General features: G+C 44.2%; 2 protein-coding genes across 3 annotated transcripts in view; one reads left to right on the plus strand and one right to left on the minus strand.

The window, feature by feature from the left end:
* Positions 1-308: 308 nt before the first annotated feature.
* emp3a (epithelial membrane protein 3a (MAM blood group)) lies at positions 309-13992 on the minus strand. Its single transcript, XM_029686986.2, has 5 exons — positions 13825-13992; positions 3937-4059; positions 2482-2584; positions 2103-2243; positions 309-1903 (listed from the first exon to the last, which is right to left on the minus strand). Exons 2-5 carry the CDS (start codon positions 4012-4014, stop codon positions 1728-1730), a joined length of 498 nt encoding a protein of 165 aa, XP_029542846.1. The 5' UTR covers positions 4015-4059; positions 13825-13992; the 3' UTR covers positions 309-1727.
* A 2688-nt stretch (positions 13993-16680) lies between these two features.
* The window catches only part of si:dkey-264d12.5 (coiled-coil domain-containing protein 30), a 33600-nt gene continuing 29791 nt past the window's right edge, over positions 16681-20489 (plus strand). For both annotated transcript variants that reach the window (XM_029672395.2, XM_029672424.2), the window contains exons 1-4: positions 16681-16939; positions 17177-17224; positions 19844-20020; positions 20194-20314. In XM_029672395.2, the coding sequence (XP_029528255.2) occupies positions 16925-16939; positions 17177-17224; positions 19844-20020; positions 20194-20314 (361 nt within the window). In that variant the 5' untranslated portion in view covers positions 16681-16924. The remainder of the gene's footprint in view (positions 16940-17176; positions 17225-19843; positions 20021-20193; positions 20315-20489) is intronic.

Consider the following 20489-nt stretch of genomic DNA (forward strand, 5'->3'; position numbering starts at 1 on the left):
GAATGCCCCTTCACAGGAGTGTCTCTGAAGCTCAAAGGACATAGTGGCACACCCTACAGAGGTTATTATAGTACGGCATACTGGAGTTCTTCACAATGGGCATGTGGTAGGAATTTAAAGAAGCTTTCACAGAGGAATTAAACACACAAGAGCCATTAACTCCACAACTTTTTTTTTCTTACTGATCACGAGGAAGATTTTATGCAATCAAATACTTCATCACAAAAACGACAGAATTAACCCAAGCTGCAGCAATATTGCCTACAGTCAAAAATGGTTCTATAAAATGAAATGACTCAATTGATAGATTAAATGAGAAAAAGTGTATTTCACAGATACAGTAATAGTATGCACACAATACATACACTATATATAGAGAGAAGTATGTGGACACCCATTCAAATTAGTGGGTATGGCTATTTCAGCCACACCCGTTGCTGACAGGTGTATCAAATTTAGCACACCGCCATGCAATCTCCATAGACAAACATTGGCAGAAGAACGGCCTTACTGACAGCTCTCGTGGCACGGTCATAGGATGCTAACTTTCCAACAAGTCAGTTTGTCAAATTTCTGCAATGCTAGAGCTACCCCGGTCAACTGTAAGTGCTGTCATTGTGAAGTGGAATGTCTAGGAGCAACAATGGCTCAGCCGTGAAGTGGTAGGCCACACAAGCTGACAGAACGGGACGAGTGCTGAAGGGCGTAGCGCATAAAAATTCTGTCCTCAGTTGCAACACTCACTACCGAGTTCCAAACTGCTTCTGGAAGCAACGTCAGCACAAGAACTGTTCGTCTGGATCTTCATGAAATTGGTTTCCCTGGCCGAGCAGCCGCACACAAGCCTAAAATCACCATGCTCAATGCCAAGCGTCTGCTGGAGTGGTGTAAAGCTTTCCGCCATTGGACTACTCTGGAGCAGTGGAAACGCATTCTCTGGAGTGATGAATCCCTCTTCACCATCTGGCAGTCCGAAGGACGACTCTGGGTTTGGTGGATGCCAGGAGAACACTACCTGCCCCAATGCATAGTACCAACTGTAAAGTTTGGTGGAGGAGGAATAATAGTCTGGGGCTGTTTTTCATGGTTTGGGTTCGGCCCCTTAGTTCCAGTGAAGGGAAATCTTAACACAACAGCATACAATGATATTCTAGACGATTCTGTGCTTCCAACTTTGTGGCTACAGATTGGGGAAGGCCCTTTCCTGTTTCAGCATGACAATGACCCCGTGCACAAAGCAAGGTCCATACAGAAATGCTTTGTCGAGATCAGTGTGGAAGAACTTGACTGGCCTGCACAGAGCCCCCATCTAACTCCTGTGGGATGAATTGAAATGCTGACTGTGAGCAAAGCATAATTGCCCAACATCAGTGCCGGATCTCACTAATGCTCTTGTGGCTGAATGGAAGTAAGTCCCTCCAGCAATGTTCCAACATATAGTGGAAATGCTTCCCAGAAGAGTTGATGCTGTTATTGCAGCAAAGGGGGGGGACCAACTCCATATTATTAATGCCCATGATTTTGGAATGAGGTGTTCGATGAGCAGGTGTCCACATACTTTTGGTCATGTAATGTATGTAAATCCCATTGGAAATCTATTACAGAGAAAATAAAGGCCTCTCTTTCATCGCGTCTCTGTTGTTGTTCACCACAGTCGAGTGATAACAGGATAACAGTACCAAGTAATATTGAATGATGCTGCTGATTGACCTCACGTCTGTCTTGGCTCACTGCTTCTTGCGCAGGTGGACATACAGAACTCCACTGAAGAGCAGGAGGGGTACACAGGACCATGCCAGGATGAAGCAGTAGCCAAAGTGACCCATGCTTAGGTCTCTAGAGTCCTCCAGGATCTCCTTACGGTGGAACGTGAAGATGAGCGAGGCAGCAAATGATGTGAAACCTGGAGGAGCAAAGAAGACAGGGGACAGGGAGGGTAAATTATCTTCAGAGAATAAACGTGTGTGAATCAATAACCACAATTAACAGAGAATGAGGAAGCAACTTATCTAGGTTAATGACAAACCCTCTAAAATAATATACAGTAAGTACACACACAAAATAACTGGCTGCCATAAACTGGTTCTGGTCCAGTACAGTACCTGCGAAGACCTGACAAAGGCCTGTGAAATAGAAGAGCCCGACTTTAGACAAGGTGAAGAGCTGACCCAGGAAGACCAGGAAGGAGATAGAGGAGAAGACCACAGAGAAGACCATCAGGGCTTGGACAGCCTGCAACCAGTCTGGAGGAACAAGAGATGAGCCATAAGACTCCATGTCATTGGGACAACACATAGACACATTGAATATAAAGACTACATTGAAACACAAAAACACAAACATCATGCACATGATCACTCAAAGGCATAATTACACAGAATAACGATGGGAAGCGGTGACATAAAGTGACATCCTCATTCACATGTAGACTAGATCCTAAAGACCACACGTAGCCTGGATAAAACGTCCTATTTTATTTACCATTTTCATTGGAGGCAGCACACAGCCAGTTTCCCGTTGCGTTGTCATGAATGCAGTTATACCAGAGGTCTGTGATCTCAGCATCGGTCCAGACCCACCAGGACTAGAGCGAGACACACAATAGAAGAAAGGTTTAGTTCAGCAGGCAATCTGCCCATATCATAAAAGTGGGTTGGCTACGTCCCACTGTTGGATTCCTTCAGAGCTTTCGATGTGATTGGATTTCCATAAATCAAATTCCTGCATGTTATATAAGGTAACGGTAGGTTTATCTTAAGCACCATAGTACTTAGTACATTACTTAGTACACTTAGTACACCATAGTACATAGGTTGATATTCAACGTTGTTGTGGTTGCTCTCTTCAGCCTTTGATACTCATATCAGCAACATATACCAGGAAAAGGGAGTGCTGCAGAGTCGGATTTGGTATTTTGGTATTTTATTAGGATCCCCATTAGCTGTTGCGAAAGCAGCAGCTACGCTTCCTGGGGTTCACGCAAAACATGAAACATGACATATGACAGAACATTAATAGACAAGAACAGCTCAAAGACAGAACTACATACATGTAAAAATGGCACACATGGCCTACATATCAATACATATACACAACATAACTAGGTCAAATAAGGGAGAGTCGTTGTGAGGTGTTGCTTTATCTGTTTCAAAAAAGGGTTGCTGTTCATTTAAGCAATATGAGATGGAAGGGAGTTCCATGCAATAATGTCTCCATAAAATTATGTACGCTTTCTTGAATTTGTTCTGGATTTGGGGACTGTGAAAGACCTGTGGTGGCATGTCTGGTGGGGTAAGTGTGTGTGTCAGAGAAAAAGCATTGTATTTGGGCAAACACAATTTTTACAATAGTTTGCTAAGAGCTGGCAGAAACGTCTGCTGTTAGAACCAGTAATGGTTGTTTTACCACTCTTGGGTAGAAGAATTCCTTTGGCTTTCCTCCATGCCTGAGGACAATTTTTTTATATATATTATTATTTTTATTGAACCTTTATTTAACTAGGCAAGTCAGTTAAGAACAAATTCTTATTTACAATGATGGTCTACATAGGCTAAACCTGGACGACGCTGGGCCAATTGTGCACCGCACAATGGGACTCCCAATCATGGGACTCCTAATCACGATTCGGGTGTGATGCAGCCTGGATTCAAACCAGGGTCTGTAGTGATGCCTCTAGCACTGAGATGCAGTGCCTTAGACCGCTGCACCATTCGTGAGCCCCCCGAATGGTGCAGTGGTGCAACTCCCTCTAGACTCTGATTAAAGATATGACAGATAGGAGTGGCCATAGAGTAAGCTACCATCCTCAGTAGCTTTCCATCTAAGTTGTCAATGCCAGGAGGTTTGTTATTATTGATTGACAACAATAATTGTTCTACCTCTCTCACACTAACTTTGTTAGTTGTTGAGATTGGCTAACAGTGGAGAGTGTCTCACCTTCTCCATGGTAGCGATGAACAGCATGGCCAGAGTGAGCAGATGCAGCACAGTCACAGACATGAGCAGGAGAACCATGATGGCTGCTGCTGGGAGCTTCCACTGAGACCACACCCAGGGGTCCTGGACATAGACAGAGTCTTGAGATAGTTGCCTGAAATACTCTCGCTCTCTCTCTCGCTCTCTATCGCTCTCTCTCTCTATCGCTCTCTCAGGGGGAAACATGTTCACTTTCATCATGCTCCTCAACATATGCCTGCAGTGATTATCTCTCTCTGCCTATCTATCAACCCACCACAGGCATCTTAGTCAGGGGAATAAGTCAGGGGAATCTAGAGAGCCTGAACTGCGTTTGAAGAACATAGTAGAGCTCCAACATGCTGTAGGTTTAGAAAGTAAATGTCCCGTCACTTGTCTGAAACCCCTGTCTGCTGCTACTATTATTACTATTAGCATTTCAATCAGACTAGAAACATGTACAGTTGAAATCGGAAGTTTACATACACCTTAGACAACTATATTTAGACTCGGTTTTTCCTGACATTTAATTCTAGTAAAAATTCCTGGTCTTAGGTCAGTTAAGATCACCACTTTATTTGAAGAATGTGAAATGTCATAATAGCAGTAGAGAGAATGATTTATTTCAGCTTTTATTTCTTTCATCACATTCCCAGTGGGTCAGAAGTTTACATGCACTCAATTAGTATTTGGTAGCATTGCCTTTAAATTGTTTAACTTTGGTCAAACGTTCCGGGTAGCCTTCCACAAGCTTCCCACAATAAGTTGGGTGAAGGCTTTAACTTCCTGACTGACGTCTTGAGATGTTGCTTCAATATATCCACATAATTTTCCTACCTCATGATGCTATCTATTTTGTGAAGTGCACTAGTCCCTCCTGCAGCAAAGCACCCCCACAACATGATGCTGCCACCCCCGTGCTTCACGGTTGGAATGGTGTTCTTTGGCTTGCAAGCCTCCTCCTTTTTCCTCCTAACATAACGATGATCATTATGGCCAAACAGTTCTATTTTTTGTTTCATCAGAGCAGAGGACATTTCTCCAAAAAGTACGATCTTTGTCCCCATGTGCAGTTACAAACCGTAGTCTGTCTTTTTTATGGCGGTTTTGGAGCAGTGGCTTCTTCCTTGCTGAGTGGCCTTTCAGGTTATGTCGATATTGGCCTCATTTTACTGTGGATGTAGATACTTTTGTACCTGTTTCCTCCAGCATCTTAACAAGGTCCTTTGCTGTTGTTCTGGGATTGTTTTGCACTTTTGCACCAAAGTACATTCATCTCTAGGAGACAGAACACGTCTCCTTCCTGAGCGGTATGACGGCTGCGTGGTCCCATGGTGTTTATACTTGCGTACTATTGTTAGTACAGATGAACGTGGTAGCTTCAGGCGTTTGGAAATTATTCCCAAGGATGAACCAGATTTGTGGAGGTCTACAATTTTTTTTCTGAGGTCTTGCCTGATTTTGTTTGACTTTCCCATGATGTCAAGCACAGGGGCACTGAGTTTGAAGGTAGGCCTTGAAATAAATCCACAGGGACATCTCCAATTGACTCAAATTATGTCAATTAGCCTATCAGAAACTTCTAAAGCCATGACATAATTTACTGGAATTTTCCAAGCTGTTTACACACACAGTCAATTTAGTGTATGGAAACTTCTGACCCACTGGAATTGTGATACAGTGAATTATAAGTGAAATAATCTCTCTGTTAACAATTGTTGGAAAAATGTCTTGTGTCATACACAAACTAGATGTCCTAACCGACTTGCCAAAACTATAGGTTGTTAACAAGAAATTTGTGGAGTTTTAATGACTCCAAACTAAGTGTATGTAAACTTCCGACCTCAACTGTATGTAGACGTATGCGTTTCCTGTGAGCCTGTGCACATATATACAGATGTCTAGAAGCAATGCAGGACAAGGTTATATCCCATCCCCATCCTCATACTGTAAATAATCTAAAATGCATCACCATTCAACAACAAATGGCTGGAATAAGAGTATTTCTTGAGAGGAGTTCATTTCGCAGTCTCCTCTAGCTTTTGCCCATTCAAGCTGGCCCATTCTGACAGCGCCTGATTATGGGATGAATGCCAATGGAGGACTAGGTTCAGACATTCAGTTCCAGAATAGAGCAGACTGTGTGTGTGTGTGTACTGTACTTCTCCTTTCTAAATTCAAATACAACACATACATGTTCCTCTGCGTGAAATAGTGAGGGAGATTATTTTCCATTAGATTGGTAATGACTATTCTAAAAGGTATGTGTCTAGTCACATTCTTTATCGGGTTGGCATTAGGCTTTTTCACTGCTGATGTAAACTGTACTGTTTATGTAGTACTTACCTAGTACAAAGAGGAGCAAACCTGAGGAATTAACATAGTAGGAGGGAGAATGTACAGTTATGAATATAGCTACTGTTCCCTGAAGGAGGGAATGAGGCAAAAAAATACTATGGGGAGTCAACGACCAATCATATTCACCTGAAGAAAACTGAAATCACTCCCAATGGGCCAATTGATGCCGAGACTGCCCTCGGAAGCCCCGCCTTCAATTCAGTACCGCTCTTCAGCAAGCCCAAACCCCCTGACGGCGCGGGGCCAAAATATGTTATACCTCGCTCCCTCCTTTAGGGAACAGTAGTTAAATTCAAAACTGTACGTTCCCTTTCAGTTGGTCACTCAGTATGACATACTATGGTGATATACAATCTGTAAGGGGACCTGTAAGTCTTACTGTAGCACTGTAGTCCTAGCAACATGGGAGGGACCGTGGCTGGAGATGAGCTGTGCTCCTCATCAGGAGCAGGTGGGGGCTTGTTGTTGGCTTCTGAAGCCCCACTAACTGGAACAGGGATGACTCTTAGCTTAGAGACAGGTGGTGGCCCCTGGGCTACAGCTGGTGGAAGAGATACTGGTGGTCTAGAGCTCCACAATGGCTGACTGCTGACTGATGCTCTGTAGCTGGAGAGGGTGGCCACTCTGGAACAGCAGCTGGCTGCAGGCTACTGTTGGCTAACGATGGCAGACTGGAACACCTTGTCAGGAACAGGATGGATACCCATGCTGAGGGCAAAATGAGAACCAGTGGCAGGGACAGGTAGATACACCCTGGCACCGTCGGCGGGCTGGTTCTCCACACTGGAAATGTCTGGGAGCTGATAGGTAGGTACAGTATGTCTCTTAGCTGGACCACTAGTGGATGAATAGCCTTCAGACAGGTGTGGTGAGTGCCGGGACTGAGACAACTCAGCTGCTGCTGGAGGAGGCTCTTGGTAGCTGCACTGTAGGCTTGGAGTGCCACTCTGATGACACGGCAGAAGTGACTCATCACATGCTGAGGCCACGGTGGAGGGTCAGTCAACTCACAGTTGTCATACTGTCCATCACAGGCCTTATCCTCTTCATTGGGTGATGGCTCCACATGCTCAGCAAGCTCTGATGCGGGCCGTGGTGGTGTTGGCAGAACTCTCTCTGCTGCAGGGATGCCTCAGGATGAGGACTCTGTAGAGGCTGGCTTAGTGAGAGAGATTCTAGCTATGGACTGGGGTATGAGGTCTCTTCACGTAGCTGAGTGACTGTCCCTCTGTTCTCGTGGCTCAGATGGGAGTCTGGGACGAACCTGTACTCTCTGAAGGTCTCCCACTCGTCTGGAGTTGTGTCCCATCTGGCCTGGCTGGAGAGGAAGGGACTGGGTGGAGAGGAGTGTTCTCTTGGCAGCTCCCTCAATAAGAGGCTGAAGGTCGTTTTCATTCTCATGTGAATACTGTGCATACTGTGAATACTGTGAATACTCTGCTGTGCTACAACAACTAGGATAAGGTTAGGCGTGGCGCCGTGGATGATCAGACCAGGTCCAGGCTTCACCGGTAACTCGCTGCATCTTGATCTGGGAGTAAACACTTTAACCAGGTTTGAACGGACCACAATGTAGTGGAAGGCTAAATGTGTATTATTCTTAGGTTGCTGGTTTGGTATGGGCGTGCTTGCATCTGGGCCTCGGTCAGGATGCACTGATGGGAAGACACAGTGAATAGTTGACTTGCAGTTTACTTCAAGATAGACCGTATGTAACAGCACCGTATGAAGGCAGCACAGCATATACAGAGCTACGGTTTGACACAAGGCACACTTGGGTGTGAAGGCGTGTGTGGATGTGTGTGTATGTGTGGTTTTCCTATAGGAGGAAGCAGATAACTAAAGTGCCATCAAAAGCAGGAATGATATACAGTTATTATACAATGACATTGCATGACAAATATAAACTATATGACATCACTATAACAGGTTATTACACATGAAAGGCTTAAACTAAAGCACCACTAGTTGGCAATAACACATGAATGACTACACCATTACTAATAACTGAATGGATGGAATCTCACTGAATCCCATAAAGACATCGGAAAGGGTGGGACACAACACAATTACCGAAGTAACATGCGCCGGCGCCATGTCAGGCTTGAGTAACTACTAAATGCTAACTGTATTAATACACTGGAAAGGCACGCTAAAGTGCTATCTTAACCCAAATAGTGTGCAAAAGCATACATCCATTTAATAGACGGGTGTACAATAACTCCTCATGCAGTATGACTGAAATGACGGTTATTGTTGCGACCCGTCGTCCACTAATAAAGGACTACCACGGACAAATATCAGACCAACTGTAACAACTTACAGACATAGGCACACCATCATTTTTTGTTTTTGTTTTAGGAAGACAGAAATACATTTAAATGACAGAGACATACAAGCGCCATAGATGAACTAGTCAATCCAATGTACCACCGCACCAAGTCGGAATGACAATCACATTCCTCAGTAAGAAGATCCTGGGGTTTCAAGCTGTTCTAGAGAGAATTCCAAGACCACCGAGCTGAGTAGTTAAAACACTTTTTTGCAATGATCTGTTCTGATTTTAGGGACCGTTAGAAGTAAGTAGGAGTGAGACTGTAACTGGTATTTATTTTCTGACCTTGTCAAATAAGAACAGGGATCAAGTGACAGTCTTCCAAAAATGGCCTAATTGATCATAGCATACCAATGTTAAAGCCGACATAGAGTCAGCGAAGACCAGCTGACAGCACTATAGAGATCACAGTGGCGTGTCAGACGCTTTTGGTCGGTAATAAACCTAAGAGCTGCATGATACACAGAATCAAGTGCCTTCAGGGTAGTGCTTGAGGTCTGCATATAAATACCATCACGGTAGTCGAAGATAGACAGGAATGTACACCGTAGCAGCTCTTATCTGGCCTCCAAAGAAAAACAAGCCTGGGAAAAAAACTATTCTCAATTTGATCTTCTTTACCAGGCCCTCAACATGATTAGTGAAGCTCAGCTTCTCATCCGCCCAAACTCCTAGATATTTGTCTTTACTTGCTCTGTAGACTTCCTTTTCAAGGTAGTAATGACATGATTTTCAGAGTGTTTAGTATTGGAAAAATAACATGTATTTTGTTTTAGAGCAATTCAGAACAAGCTTCAAATCGTACAGATTCTGTTGAATGATGTTAAAAGCCATTTGAGTTCGTTTTAAAGCCAAAGTCAAACTACTGCCGCTTGAATAGAGAACAGTGTCATCCACATAAAAATGTACATCAGCTGTCTTAATGTCTCCCAATGTTGTTGATGTAGATACTTAACAACAGTGGACCTAAAATTGATCCTTGAGGCACACCTCTAGGATGTCAGACTTACAACTACTTGCCAAGATTTGGAAGGATTATTCAGATTATCAGCAGTAGATTTGAGATAGTGGTCTGCTTACACCAGTTTTCAGTCAGAACTTGCATGTAAGCGGTAACTAAGGGAATGATGCTATACACATGTTCTCTATGCATATACACAATATGAAGTGCTAATGCACTAACCATGCTACAGATACACAATGCTAGCTTACTTAGTTTATTAACACATTTAGCTGCTGACTACACGGGATTACACAGAGTAAACTCTGAGGGAAATATAATGTGCTAAACTCGACATGTGCATGACTAATATAATGTAAACAGTGACATGAAATGCAACTTACTGTTCAATAACACACACTTAAAGCTGCAATATTTAACTATTTGGGAGAACTGACCAAATTCACATCTGTGTTATAGATCTGTCATTCTCATTGAAAGCAAGTTTAAGAAGCGGTAGATCTGTTCTATGTGCACTATTTCTATGCTTCCAGTTCATAAGTTTAGTTTGTGTGTCTTTTTTGTGTGATTTTGTACACCAGCATGAAAATACAATATTTGTGCTTATGAAAAAGATATTTCACAGCGGTTTAGATGGTACAATGATTCTCTATCACCCACGTTGAGAGATCCAGGAAGATATGTCGCCTTGGGCGACAGGAAATGCGCACTGCTCCATACGAGCAGATAACAGGCCATGTGTAGGAGTGAGAGAGACCGTGCCCCCCCCCATGCCTGATGTTGGACCTTACCATCACATGCTGGCCTTCCAACATCGAAAGGAAACGCCTCAGCGCTAGCAAAACAGTCAGAAGCTCTAGGTAATTGATATGCTGCGCTCTTTGCGCTGTTGACCAAATCCCTCTTTCCGAGTAGCCCACACACAGCGCTCCCCATCCCAGTAAGGATGCATCTGTCGTGATCACCCTGCTGGACACTACCTGGCCCATGAGAATCCCCTGCAACAGCAGTCACGGGTCCCTTAGGCACCACGGGGATACCTTGAACCCAACACTGAAACAGACGCATCAACAGAAGTCCCAGAGACACCAGAGCTATCATAGAGGTCATCAGACCCAATAACCGCAGGCACAAGCGAAAAGGCACAGAGTGCTCTAGCTGAAACCTTGCCAGACAGAGCCGGTATGCGACCCTCCTCTGTTGGGACAAAAACACATGATTCAGAACCGAGTCCAGAACGAGACCCAGAAACTGAATGCGCTGAGCCGGCGTCAAACAACTTTTCTTGTGATTCACTATGAACCCCAGAGACTGAATATGGGAAACCAATGTGTGGGGCTCCTCCGGTTCCCTCGACACCGCTACGACCAGCCAATCACCCAGATAGGCCAATACTCATAGCCCTGGCACCACACCGGTGCCAAAGCCGGCTCCACCACCACTGAAAAGGAGCGGATGATAGGGAGAGCCCGAAAGGCAGGACCAGAAACTCATAGGCCACACCCTCGAAATGAAACCTCAGAAACTTTCTGTGAGGAGGATGTTTAGCCACATGAAAATACGCATCCTTCAGATTTACGGATTTGAACCAATCGATGGGACGCACAGACAACAATAGCCGGAGGAGTGTGAGCATTTTGAACTTGCAAATCTTGAGGTGCTTGTTTAAAACACAGAAGTCCAGGATGGGACACAACGTTCCATCTCTCTTGGGAACTAAGAAGTACCGGCTGTACCAACCGCTCTGTACTTCAGACATAGGGACCACCCGGATAGCCTGCTTTTGAAGGAGAGAGGAAATCTAGCTCAAGATAGACGCTAGGACCTCGGGGACCATTGACATAATGGTGCCACGAAAAGGAGGAGGATGCACAGCGAACTGCAGACAGTACCCCCTCGTCGCCGTCCTCATTAACCAGTGAAACTGTGCATGCCAGCCACTGGACAGATCACGCTGCCAGTTTCCTAAACATTATCTCCTGAACACCGAGGAATCTTGGGTAGAAACAATGTGCTTTCATGGTAATGCCGTTCTGATACCCGGCTCACACCGGGTTCGGGGACTTTGGCAACAAGTAACTTGCCCCCATTGACTAAGCCACTTGGGAGCATTGTTGTCGCCGTAAATGCCTGGGGAGGGCCCCAAAAACACGCCTCCTCCAGCTAGGGTTGTGAGGTCTGCTTCTTTCACCCTGGTCTCCTTTGACCAAGCATGGCGCCTGTGCCAAGACGTCCGCCACTGCCCAGAACCTCGAAGCCGCCCCCTGGCCTGGAGCATCCTGCCTCTGGCCTAGACCCTTCCCATCACGCATTGGGAACTGCCGAGGTGCCCCGGTGAAGGATCTTCATTGGAAAAAGACCCATAGAGCTGCGTCCTGTTTTTGTTTCTCCTTGAAAGGGGCCTGTTAGAACTCCATAGCCAAGCTAAACAACCTTTTGGTGAAACTGGCTCATCAAAATACATACGCCTGTCCCTCTCAGGAATCCAGGACAATGTCAACCAGAGGTGGCCCTGAGCCACCACCGCTGCTACCATACTTTCCCCCCAACTAGGATAGTACAGTGGGACAGACGCAGCACAAAATCAGCCGTAGCACGGATTTTGTTGAGAAGCTCTGAAACTGGCTTCCCCACCTCCACAGTCGCATTCAGCTCCTGCAGCAAATCGATACGACACATCTGCAGCATTGTGACCACATTCAATGACCGGGCCGGCACACCCCTCACCCTGGTACACTTTGTCCATCTGATCTGCCGGCACGGTTTATTCGGAAGCACCCTGCTAGGATTATCCCCATTGTTAGCATCTGGAGCTCAGTTTCTCACCAGTTTTCCATCCATCAGACTGCAAATGTGCCCCGCCCTCTTCATACCCTCTACAATCACTAACTCGCCATAACCTGGTAGCACCAGCCAAGCTGAATGAGGGGAATCCCAGGTCGCCTTTAGCTCATCGGCGAAAATCTTTATACAGGGGTAAGTGATGCTTCACCGCGCTGAGTGAGGGACAGGAGGTAAATACCTTCACCCAAACCTGGAGGAACTCTGCTGCGGGGGAGAAGACACCCAATCCATCTCCAGGTGATCTGCCACCCGACGACACAGCTCCATCAAAGGCACATTAACCACCAATGGTTCACTCTCCACCACCAAATCCAAAGCTGTGGGGTTTTAGGCTGCCCCAGAGCTGCCCTTGAGCCAACCAGGCTCGTAAGACCCTTCACTGGTTTCATTGTAAGACCCTTCACTGGTTTCATCGGAAGACCCTTCACTGGTTTCATAGTAAGACCCTTCACTGGTTTCATCGGAAGACCCTTCACTGGTTTCATCGTAAGACCCTTCACTGGTTTCATCGGAAGACCCTTCACTGGTTTCATCGGAACACCCTTCACTGGTCCGAGCCAAAGGCCTACTGAGCGTATTTCCACCCCAGGCAAACAGGACAACACTTGTGAGTATGCCCTAGGGTACGGTCGGAGGTTAAAACTCAGCTGGTTAGCCTTTACTCTTACCACTGGCCATCTTACTCAAGCAAGGAAGCACTGGCTACACAAGCAGAGCAGAAAGTAGTGGGCTTTTAGCAAACACAAATCCTACCCAAGCAAGGAAGCATTAGCTGAACAAGCAGAGCAGAAAGAACAGAAAGAAGTTGACGTTTATCAAACACAAAAACCGATACCAACACCCAAAACTCATAACCTTTAGGGGTACCAGTACTCTCTCCCCAATAACAGACACCTAAGTTGAAGCCGAAAATGGTCATCTTTGTGTCCTTGAAAAGTTTGTAGATTGTGTGACCCTTTCTCCCTTTAGGTGAGCTGAAGAGCGAATAATTGAGGAAATGAATGCGAGCCTGGTATTATAACCAGGAAGGCTTCCGAGGGCAGGCTCAGCATCCATTGGCCTGTTGGGCGTGATTTTCAACAGGTGAATATGATCGGTCATTGACATTGACTCCCCACAGTATGTTACACCGAGTGAGTGACTGAAAGGGAACTGTGGCGTGAAAACAAAGTACATTGACTCTGATAACATTACACTCTAGATTGAGAATAACCATTTTAAAAGTATCTATTTCAAAACACACATAATGATGTTGGTATATAGTATATTTGTGTCACTGTTAAATCAAAGCAAAAACACAATAGATATCACTATAACCAAAGATTTATCAAGACTGTCAAGTCAAGTTCAAAGCCTTGATATTGCGACTTACCTTAGATTGCAAATTTCAGTTCCTGGGGCCAAGTGGCTGGTTCTGTAACCCTCAATAGCCTCGTCTTCTACTGCAATCGGGCTTTTCTCACAGATGCCAATCTCCTCCCCCTCTACTCTTTGTCTTCTCCCACACTCGGTCTCCAAAATTTAGAGAAAGACAGGGGTTGGAATGCAGAGTGGGATACAGGGGGAGTTTTAAACTTCCATTTCCTCTGCCCTCCCCCAAAGTCTACAGTCTGGACCAACTGACTAAAAATGACTACGGACTACCCACTGCACTGGACCCACCCACAGTCATGAACCGAGTCAATCACATGAAAAGCTACATATTGTAAACATTACATTCGTATGTTGATGTTGGCATGGTATACATACAATGGGGAATAATTCATACTTTGCTTTCGACCTGTTCCATAACCCTACAGCAAATTGTAAGAGTAGAAAGATGTAATGTATGTGTTCAGTGTCAGTTTATAGAGACAGAAGGATCTTAACTGTCATAGCAACATACATTATTATTGCATTTGACAGGAGCAATTTACCTCATGTATTTGTTTTGTCAAGTTGTATCCAAAGTCACTCTATAGTTGAGTAGACTACCAGTTTAAAGTGATCCATTGCTTTGATCTAGGGGAAACTGTGTGGGAATATGGGAGATGTACTGTATAACCCATTCTGGGTTAGTCTGTCTCTAGTACAGTACAGTTGGCTACTGTTGCCAGGCTGGATTCAGTCAATGGGAGGAAATTACTTCTCATTAGAGACCACTTTTGATTCCTAGTGAGTGGGAAAACTGAGACCACACAAGAAACCTAAACAAGTAGGCTAAAAGTTAACACAATAAGACAAACAAAAATATTTTCACAAAATCTGCTTTATTTGAATGTAAAGGCAATATTTGACAACAAACATACAATAAAATAGAACAATCTAAAAAGGCACCAAATTAACAAATGTACATTTTTCCATGAAGTGCCTTGATAAAATTCAATGTAATTCAATTCCATTAAACTGAACACTGATGTTTATTTTTTTGAATATAATGACCCCCTATTTTGATCTGAATTGCAGCTTGGTCTATGGTTGCATACAGGTTTTTTGTTGTTGTTGAAAATGTCCATAATATAGCTGCAGTAATAGTGGAATGATAGTGTTTCACAGTATTACTAACCCTCCAGTGATGTGATTGGCTGTGATATTCACTTATTGATGTCTCCCAACAGAGCTGCATCTGTTGTCAAAATGGGAAAGCTGCTTGTGGCTGTGTTATCTAGTGGAAATTGGGTCAAATGGACAATGTAGAAATTCTGCTAAATTCTAGGTTTAGCGCCTTTAAATTGGAAATTCAGAGGTGGGGGAGCCCTATTTGGAGGGGTTAGGTTAAGGTTTGAGCCAGGGTTGAACATAATGGTTATGCCAATATTAGGCTGATACTAGGGTTAGGGTTGAAGTGGGGTGTAGGCATGAAGCTACGATTAAGTTAGGGTTGAAGTGGGGTGTAGGCATGAAGCTACGATTAAGTTAGGGTTGAAGTGGAATGTAGGCATGAAGCTAGGGTTAAGGTAGGGTTGAAGTGGAATGTAGGCATGAAGCTAGGGTTAAGGTAGGGTTAAAGTGGAATGTAGGCATGAAGCTAGGGTTAAGGCAGGGTTGAAGTGGGATGTAGGCATGAAGCTAGGGTTAAGTTAGGGTTGAAGTGGGATGTAGGCATGAAGCTAGGGTTAAGTTAGGGTTGAAGTGGGGTGTAGGCATGAAGCTAGGGTTAAGTTAGGGTTGAAGTGGGGTGTAGGCATGAAGCTAGGGTTAAGGTAGGGTTGAAGTGGGATGTAGGCATGAAGCTAGGGTTAAGGTAGGGTTGAACTGGGGTGTAGGCATGAAGCTAGGGTTAAGTTAGGGTTGAAGTGGGGTGTAGGCATGAAGCTAGGGTTAAGGTAGGGTTGAAGTGGGGTGTAGGCATGGAGCTAGGGTTAAGGTAGGGTTGAACTGGGGTGTAGGTATGAAGCTAGGGTTAAGGCAGGGTTGAAGTGGGGTGTAGGCATGAAGCTAGGGTTAAGGTAGGGTTGAAGTGGGATGTAGGCATGAAGCTAGGGTTAAGTTAGGGTTGAAGTGGGGTGTAGGCATGAAGCTAGGGTTAAGTTATAGTTGAAGTGGGATGTAGGCATGAATCTAGGGTTAGGTTAGGGTTGAAGTGGGATGTAGGCATGAATCTAGGGTTAAGTTAGGGTTGAAGTGGGATGTAGGCGTGAAGCTAGAGTTAAGTTATGGTTGAAGTGGGATGTAGGCATGAATCTAGGGTTAAGTAATGGTTGAAGTGGGATGTAGGCATGAATCTAGGGTTAAGTTAGGGCTGTGGTTAGGCTTGGTACTTTTATCCTACTGTCTATCCTACTATATCCTGACCACTAGCTCTATGTTTATAATTTATATAATGAAGCCCCTATCTTGATCAGAATTTCAGCTTGGTCTTTTGTTGCATATATGTTGTGCATTATATGTGCGCCCTCTAGTGTTTCTGCTGTTATGGAGAAGGGTTGATGCAAAGTTCACAATCTTACGGTCATTCAGTTACATTCACCGTATTATTTCGATACAAAATGAAGATGATTTCCTAATTAAGTAGTAGGTCTGTGTATAAAAAATATTCAACTAACATGAGGAATGTTAAAGCCTATGATTGGGAGAGTTGGCTACAAAAACGTACATATTCTAAACAGATTCATAGGCCATGGTGGCGTGGGTATATGTATTTTTTCTCGATGTTTCCTATTCTGTAATAGCCAGAAAATAGAAGCGAATGGTGCGCTGGTATCCCGGTGCGCGTTCACGACTCCGAAACAATCCACCCAGTCAAACATAACGGTAGCCTATGATGGGAAGGGAGTGAGACCAACTGTGCACTGATCCGTGGCATACCGAGACAGACGAAAAATAACTGCGATCATGACATGACACGTAAAATTAACAATTACAATAGATAAATGTATCATGTTTTGAAATGAGGTTTATAAAGAGAAGGGTCAGAGAATGCCTTGTAAAAAAACGTATCCTTGTTTGGAAATAGTGCTGGCTTGGGAGTCGTCGTCCATGCGTCTCGCTGGATGAGTGTTTCTACAGTAAGTCTGCTAACGCCTTTTGTATTCAGCCATGTCCGAACTAAAAACCCGTGAACTGCTCAATGCCTTATTACGCGATCCGTGGCTCTGGAATGCAATGCAACATTGTTGCGTCGCATAACGATAATGTGTTCCACTTTAGAAAGCGAGTTTGTTCCAGCCATTTTTGGGGGGGAGAAGCAAATCACTTCTATGTCTTTTTGGGGATTAAACGCCTAAATAATAGTACTCTTCCAGTTGTTTCGAGTTGTCTCGCCTATCATGGAAGATACGGAGCAGAGTGAGGTAAGTCCCTCTTTCTTTCATACTTTTACCATTTGATGTTGACGACTTTATACTAGCCTATTTGCAACTGTTGATCAACATTTACCATTAAACTTTTCGGACAACCCGTCAAAATAAGTTTATAATGAGTACAGTATCTAGGCTACAAACCCTCCATGACAGTGACAGACTTTCTCTGGCAAAACTAGAATGATGACTATAATCAACATTAACCGCAGACTTGATTTACCTTGGGCATTTTTCTCATAGTAAATTATAAATGTAAGATTCCTTTCCAAAAACGGCTCTTAAAATAGTTGGGAAGGTCTGGTGGGCATTTAAACAGCTGCACATTTCAGGCAAACCTCTCCTGACTATCCCCACTGCAGCTGACGCTAATAAGCAACAGTTGTTTCCCAAAGTCATGTGGATCCATAGTCTCAACAGTATAGTCATCCACAGAGGAAGGAAAATGTGATACCTAGTCAGTTGCACAACTGAATGCAGTCAACCTAAATGTGTCTTCTGCATTTACCCCCCCCCTGAGAAAGTCTACTGTATGTTTTTCATACTGAACAGTGCAGTGCATGAGATGAATAAATTATAGTTGAAGTCAGAAGTTTAAAACGAGTTTTTCAACCACTCCACAAATTTCTTGCTAACAAACTATAGTTTGGTTAGGACATCTACTTTGTGCATGACACAAGTATTTTTTCCAACAATTGTTTACAGACATATTATTTCACTGTATCACAATTCCAGCGGGTCAGAAGTTTAAATACATTAAGTTGACTGTGCCCTTAAACAGCTTGGAAGATTCCAGAAAATGATGTCATGGCTTTGGAAGCTTCTAATAGGCTAATTGACATAATTTCAGTCAATTGGAGGTGTACCTGTGGATATATTTCAAGGCCTACCTTCAAACTCAGTGCCTCTTTGCTTGATATCATCAAAAGAAATCAGCCCCCCAAAAAATTGTACACCTCCACAAATCTGGTTCATTCGTGGGAGAAATTTCCAAATGCCTTAAGTTATCATGTTCATCTGTACAAACAATAGTACACGAGTATAAACACCATGGCACCACGCAGCCATCCTACCGCTCAGAAAGGAGACTCGTTCTGTCTCCTAGAGGTGAACGTACTTTGGTGCGAAAAGTGCAAATCAATCCCAGAACAACAGTAAAGGACTTTATGAAGATGCAGGAGGAAAAAGGTACAAAAGTATCTACATCCACAGTAAAATGAGCCCTATATCGACATAACCTAAAAGGCTGCTCAGCAAGGAAGAAGCCACTGCTCCAAAACAGCCATATGGTTTGCAACTGCCCATGGGGACAAAGTCCTCTGGTCTGATGAAACAAAAATAGAACTGTTTGGCCATGATGACCATTGTTATGTTTGGAGGAAAAAGGGGGAGACTTGTAAGCCGAAGAACACCATCCCAACCGTGAAGCACGAGGGTGGCAGCATCATGTTGCTGTGGTGCTTTGCTGCAGGAGGGACTGGTGCACTTCACAAAATAGATGGCATCATGAGGACAGAAAATGATGTGGATATATTGAAGAAACATCTCAAGACGTCAGTCAGGAAGTTAAAGCCTGGTCGCAAATGGGTCTTCCAAATGGGCAATGACCCCAAGCATACTTCCAAAGTTGTGGCAAAATGGCTTAAGGACAACAAAGTCAACGCCATCACAAAGCCCTGACCTCAATCCCATAGAACATTTGTGGGCAGAACTGAAAAAGCGTGTGCGAGCAAGGAGGCCTACAAACTTGACTCAGTTACACCTATTCTGTCAAGAGGAATGGGCCAAAATTCACCCAAATTATTGTGGGAAGCTTGTGGAAGGCTACCTGAAACGTTTGACCCAAGTTAAACGATTTAAAAGGCAATGCAACAAATACTAATTGAGTGAAGTAAACTTCTGACCCACTGGGACTGTGATGAAAGAAATAAAAGCTGAAATAAATCATACTCTACTATTATTCTGACATTTCACATTCTTCAAATAAAGTGGTGATCCTAACTGACCTAAGACGGGGACTTTCTACTCTAATTAAATGTCAGGAATTGTGAAAAACTTAGTTTAAATGTGTTTGGCTAAGGTGTATGTAAACTTCCGACTTCAACTGTATGTGTCAGATACAGTCCATGCCTCTTCATCAAAGTGCCATTGACAGGCTTCATATTAAAACTTTTATAGGTAAGAATCTGCCTGGCAAGGCAGGTGATCTGACAAGTTCAGCATTTTCTCCTTCAATTAAATCAAATTAGTCTCAGAGAGTGCACTAATCTCTCTCAACACAGGGTCATGTTGCCTGAAGCCGGCCTTGAAACCTTGAGACGCTGTTGATAAGTGTCTCTCAGGTGCAGCCCAGTACCCAGAGCAGATCCCCAGCCTGTCAGAGCAGAAGGATGTTCTAGCCCAGGAAGAGAAGCAGGGAGAATGTGGTCTCCCAGAGTTTCACTTTGTTTTTGGCTTGTCTTTGACCATCTTCATAGCAGCTATTTTCTTTCCAGCTGATAGTCAATCATTACAAATACAATTGCAAGAAACAGCATTGAGACATTCCATTCAATAGAAGGTGCCTATCAGTGTCTGATCTCTGTGGTTGTCTCTCTGTCATGTTAACCCCAGGAGGAGCTGGAGCATGTAGTCCTCTGTCTGCAGGAGGAGGGCATGGCCCCCGGGGCCTCAGTGAAGGAGCAGCTGGGTTTCCTATGGAGGCTGTTCCAGCACAGCGAGGGTCGCCTCGTCGGCGTGACCCATGACTTGGACAGCCTACGAGCACGCCACTCTGCCGAGATGGCCGAGGTGAGCCATTACCCAGAGTTTTGTCTGTGATGCTACACTGTACTGTACAGGCTGCACATACATTCATCTCAATATTTTTTCTCTGATTGGCACCATGTGGTGGGTACAGGAACTCACTCATCTGGCTTCAGCCAAAGCTCAGGGCCTGAGCTGATGATATGTGTCTATCTCAGGTGCAGAGGTACCTGGAGCACATCCGTAGCCTATCAGAGAAGAGGGATGCCCTGGCTCAGGAGTACGAGCAGGAGAATGAGGTCCTCAGGGCCCAGCTGCAACGCCTGACACTCCAGCAAGGTGGGACATAGAACCCAGATAAGATGTGAAAAATGTAACCCTATGGAAACAAATGAACCTTTGGAACGAATAACCATGTTGCTTTAAAAAAAAAAATTGTCAACTGTCTTTTTTTTGGTATGTGTATTCCACATCAAATGTAATTATTGAACGATCATGTCATCACACTTCTCTC

Source organism: Oncorhynchus nerka, linkage group LG2 (genome assembly GCF_034236695.1).
Source record: "Oncorhynchus nerka isolate Pitt River linkage group LG2, Oner_Uvic_2.0, whole genome shotgun sequence".
NCBI classification, from domain to species: Eukaryota; Metazoa; Chordata; class Actinopteri; order Salmoniformes; family Salmonidae; genus Oncorhynchus; species Oncorhynchus nerka.

What these genes read in the sequence shown, in the direction of transcription:
- emp3a (XM_029686986.2), bottom strand. Translation starts at nt 4,014, where the DNA reads ATGGTTCTCCTGCTCATGTCTGTGACTGTGCTGCATCTGCTCACTCTG. An exon ending in TCATCGCTACCATGGAGAAG is followed by an intron (nt 2,585 to 3,936) that starts GTGAGACACTCT and finishes GTCTCGCTCTAG; the next exon opens with TCCTGGTGGGTCTGGACCGA. An exon ending in TGCTGCCTCCAATGAAAATG is followed by an intron (nt 2,244 to 2,481) that starts GTAAATAAAATA and finishes TTGTTCCTCCAG; the next exon opens with ACTGGTTGCAGGCTGTCCAA.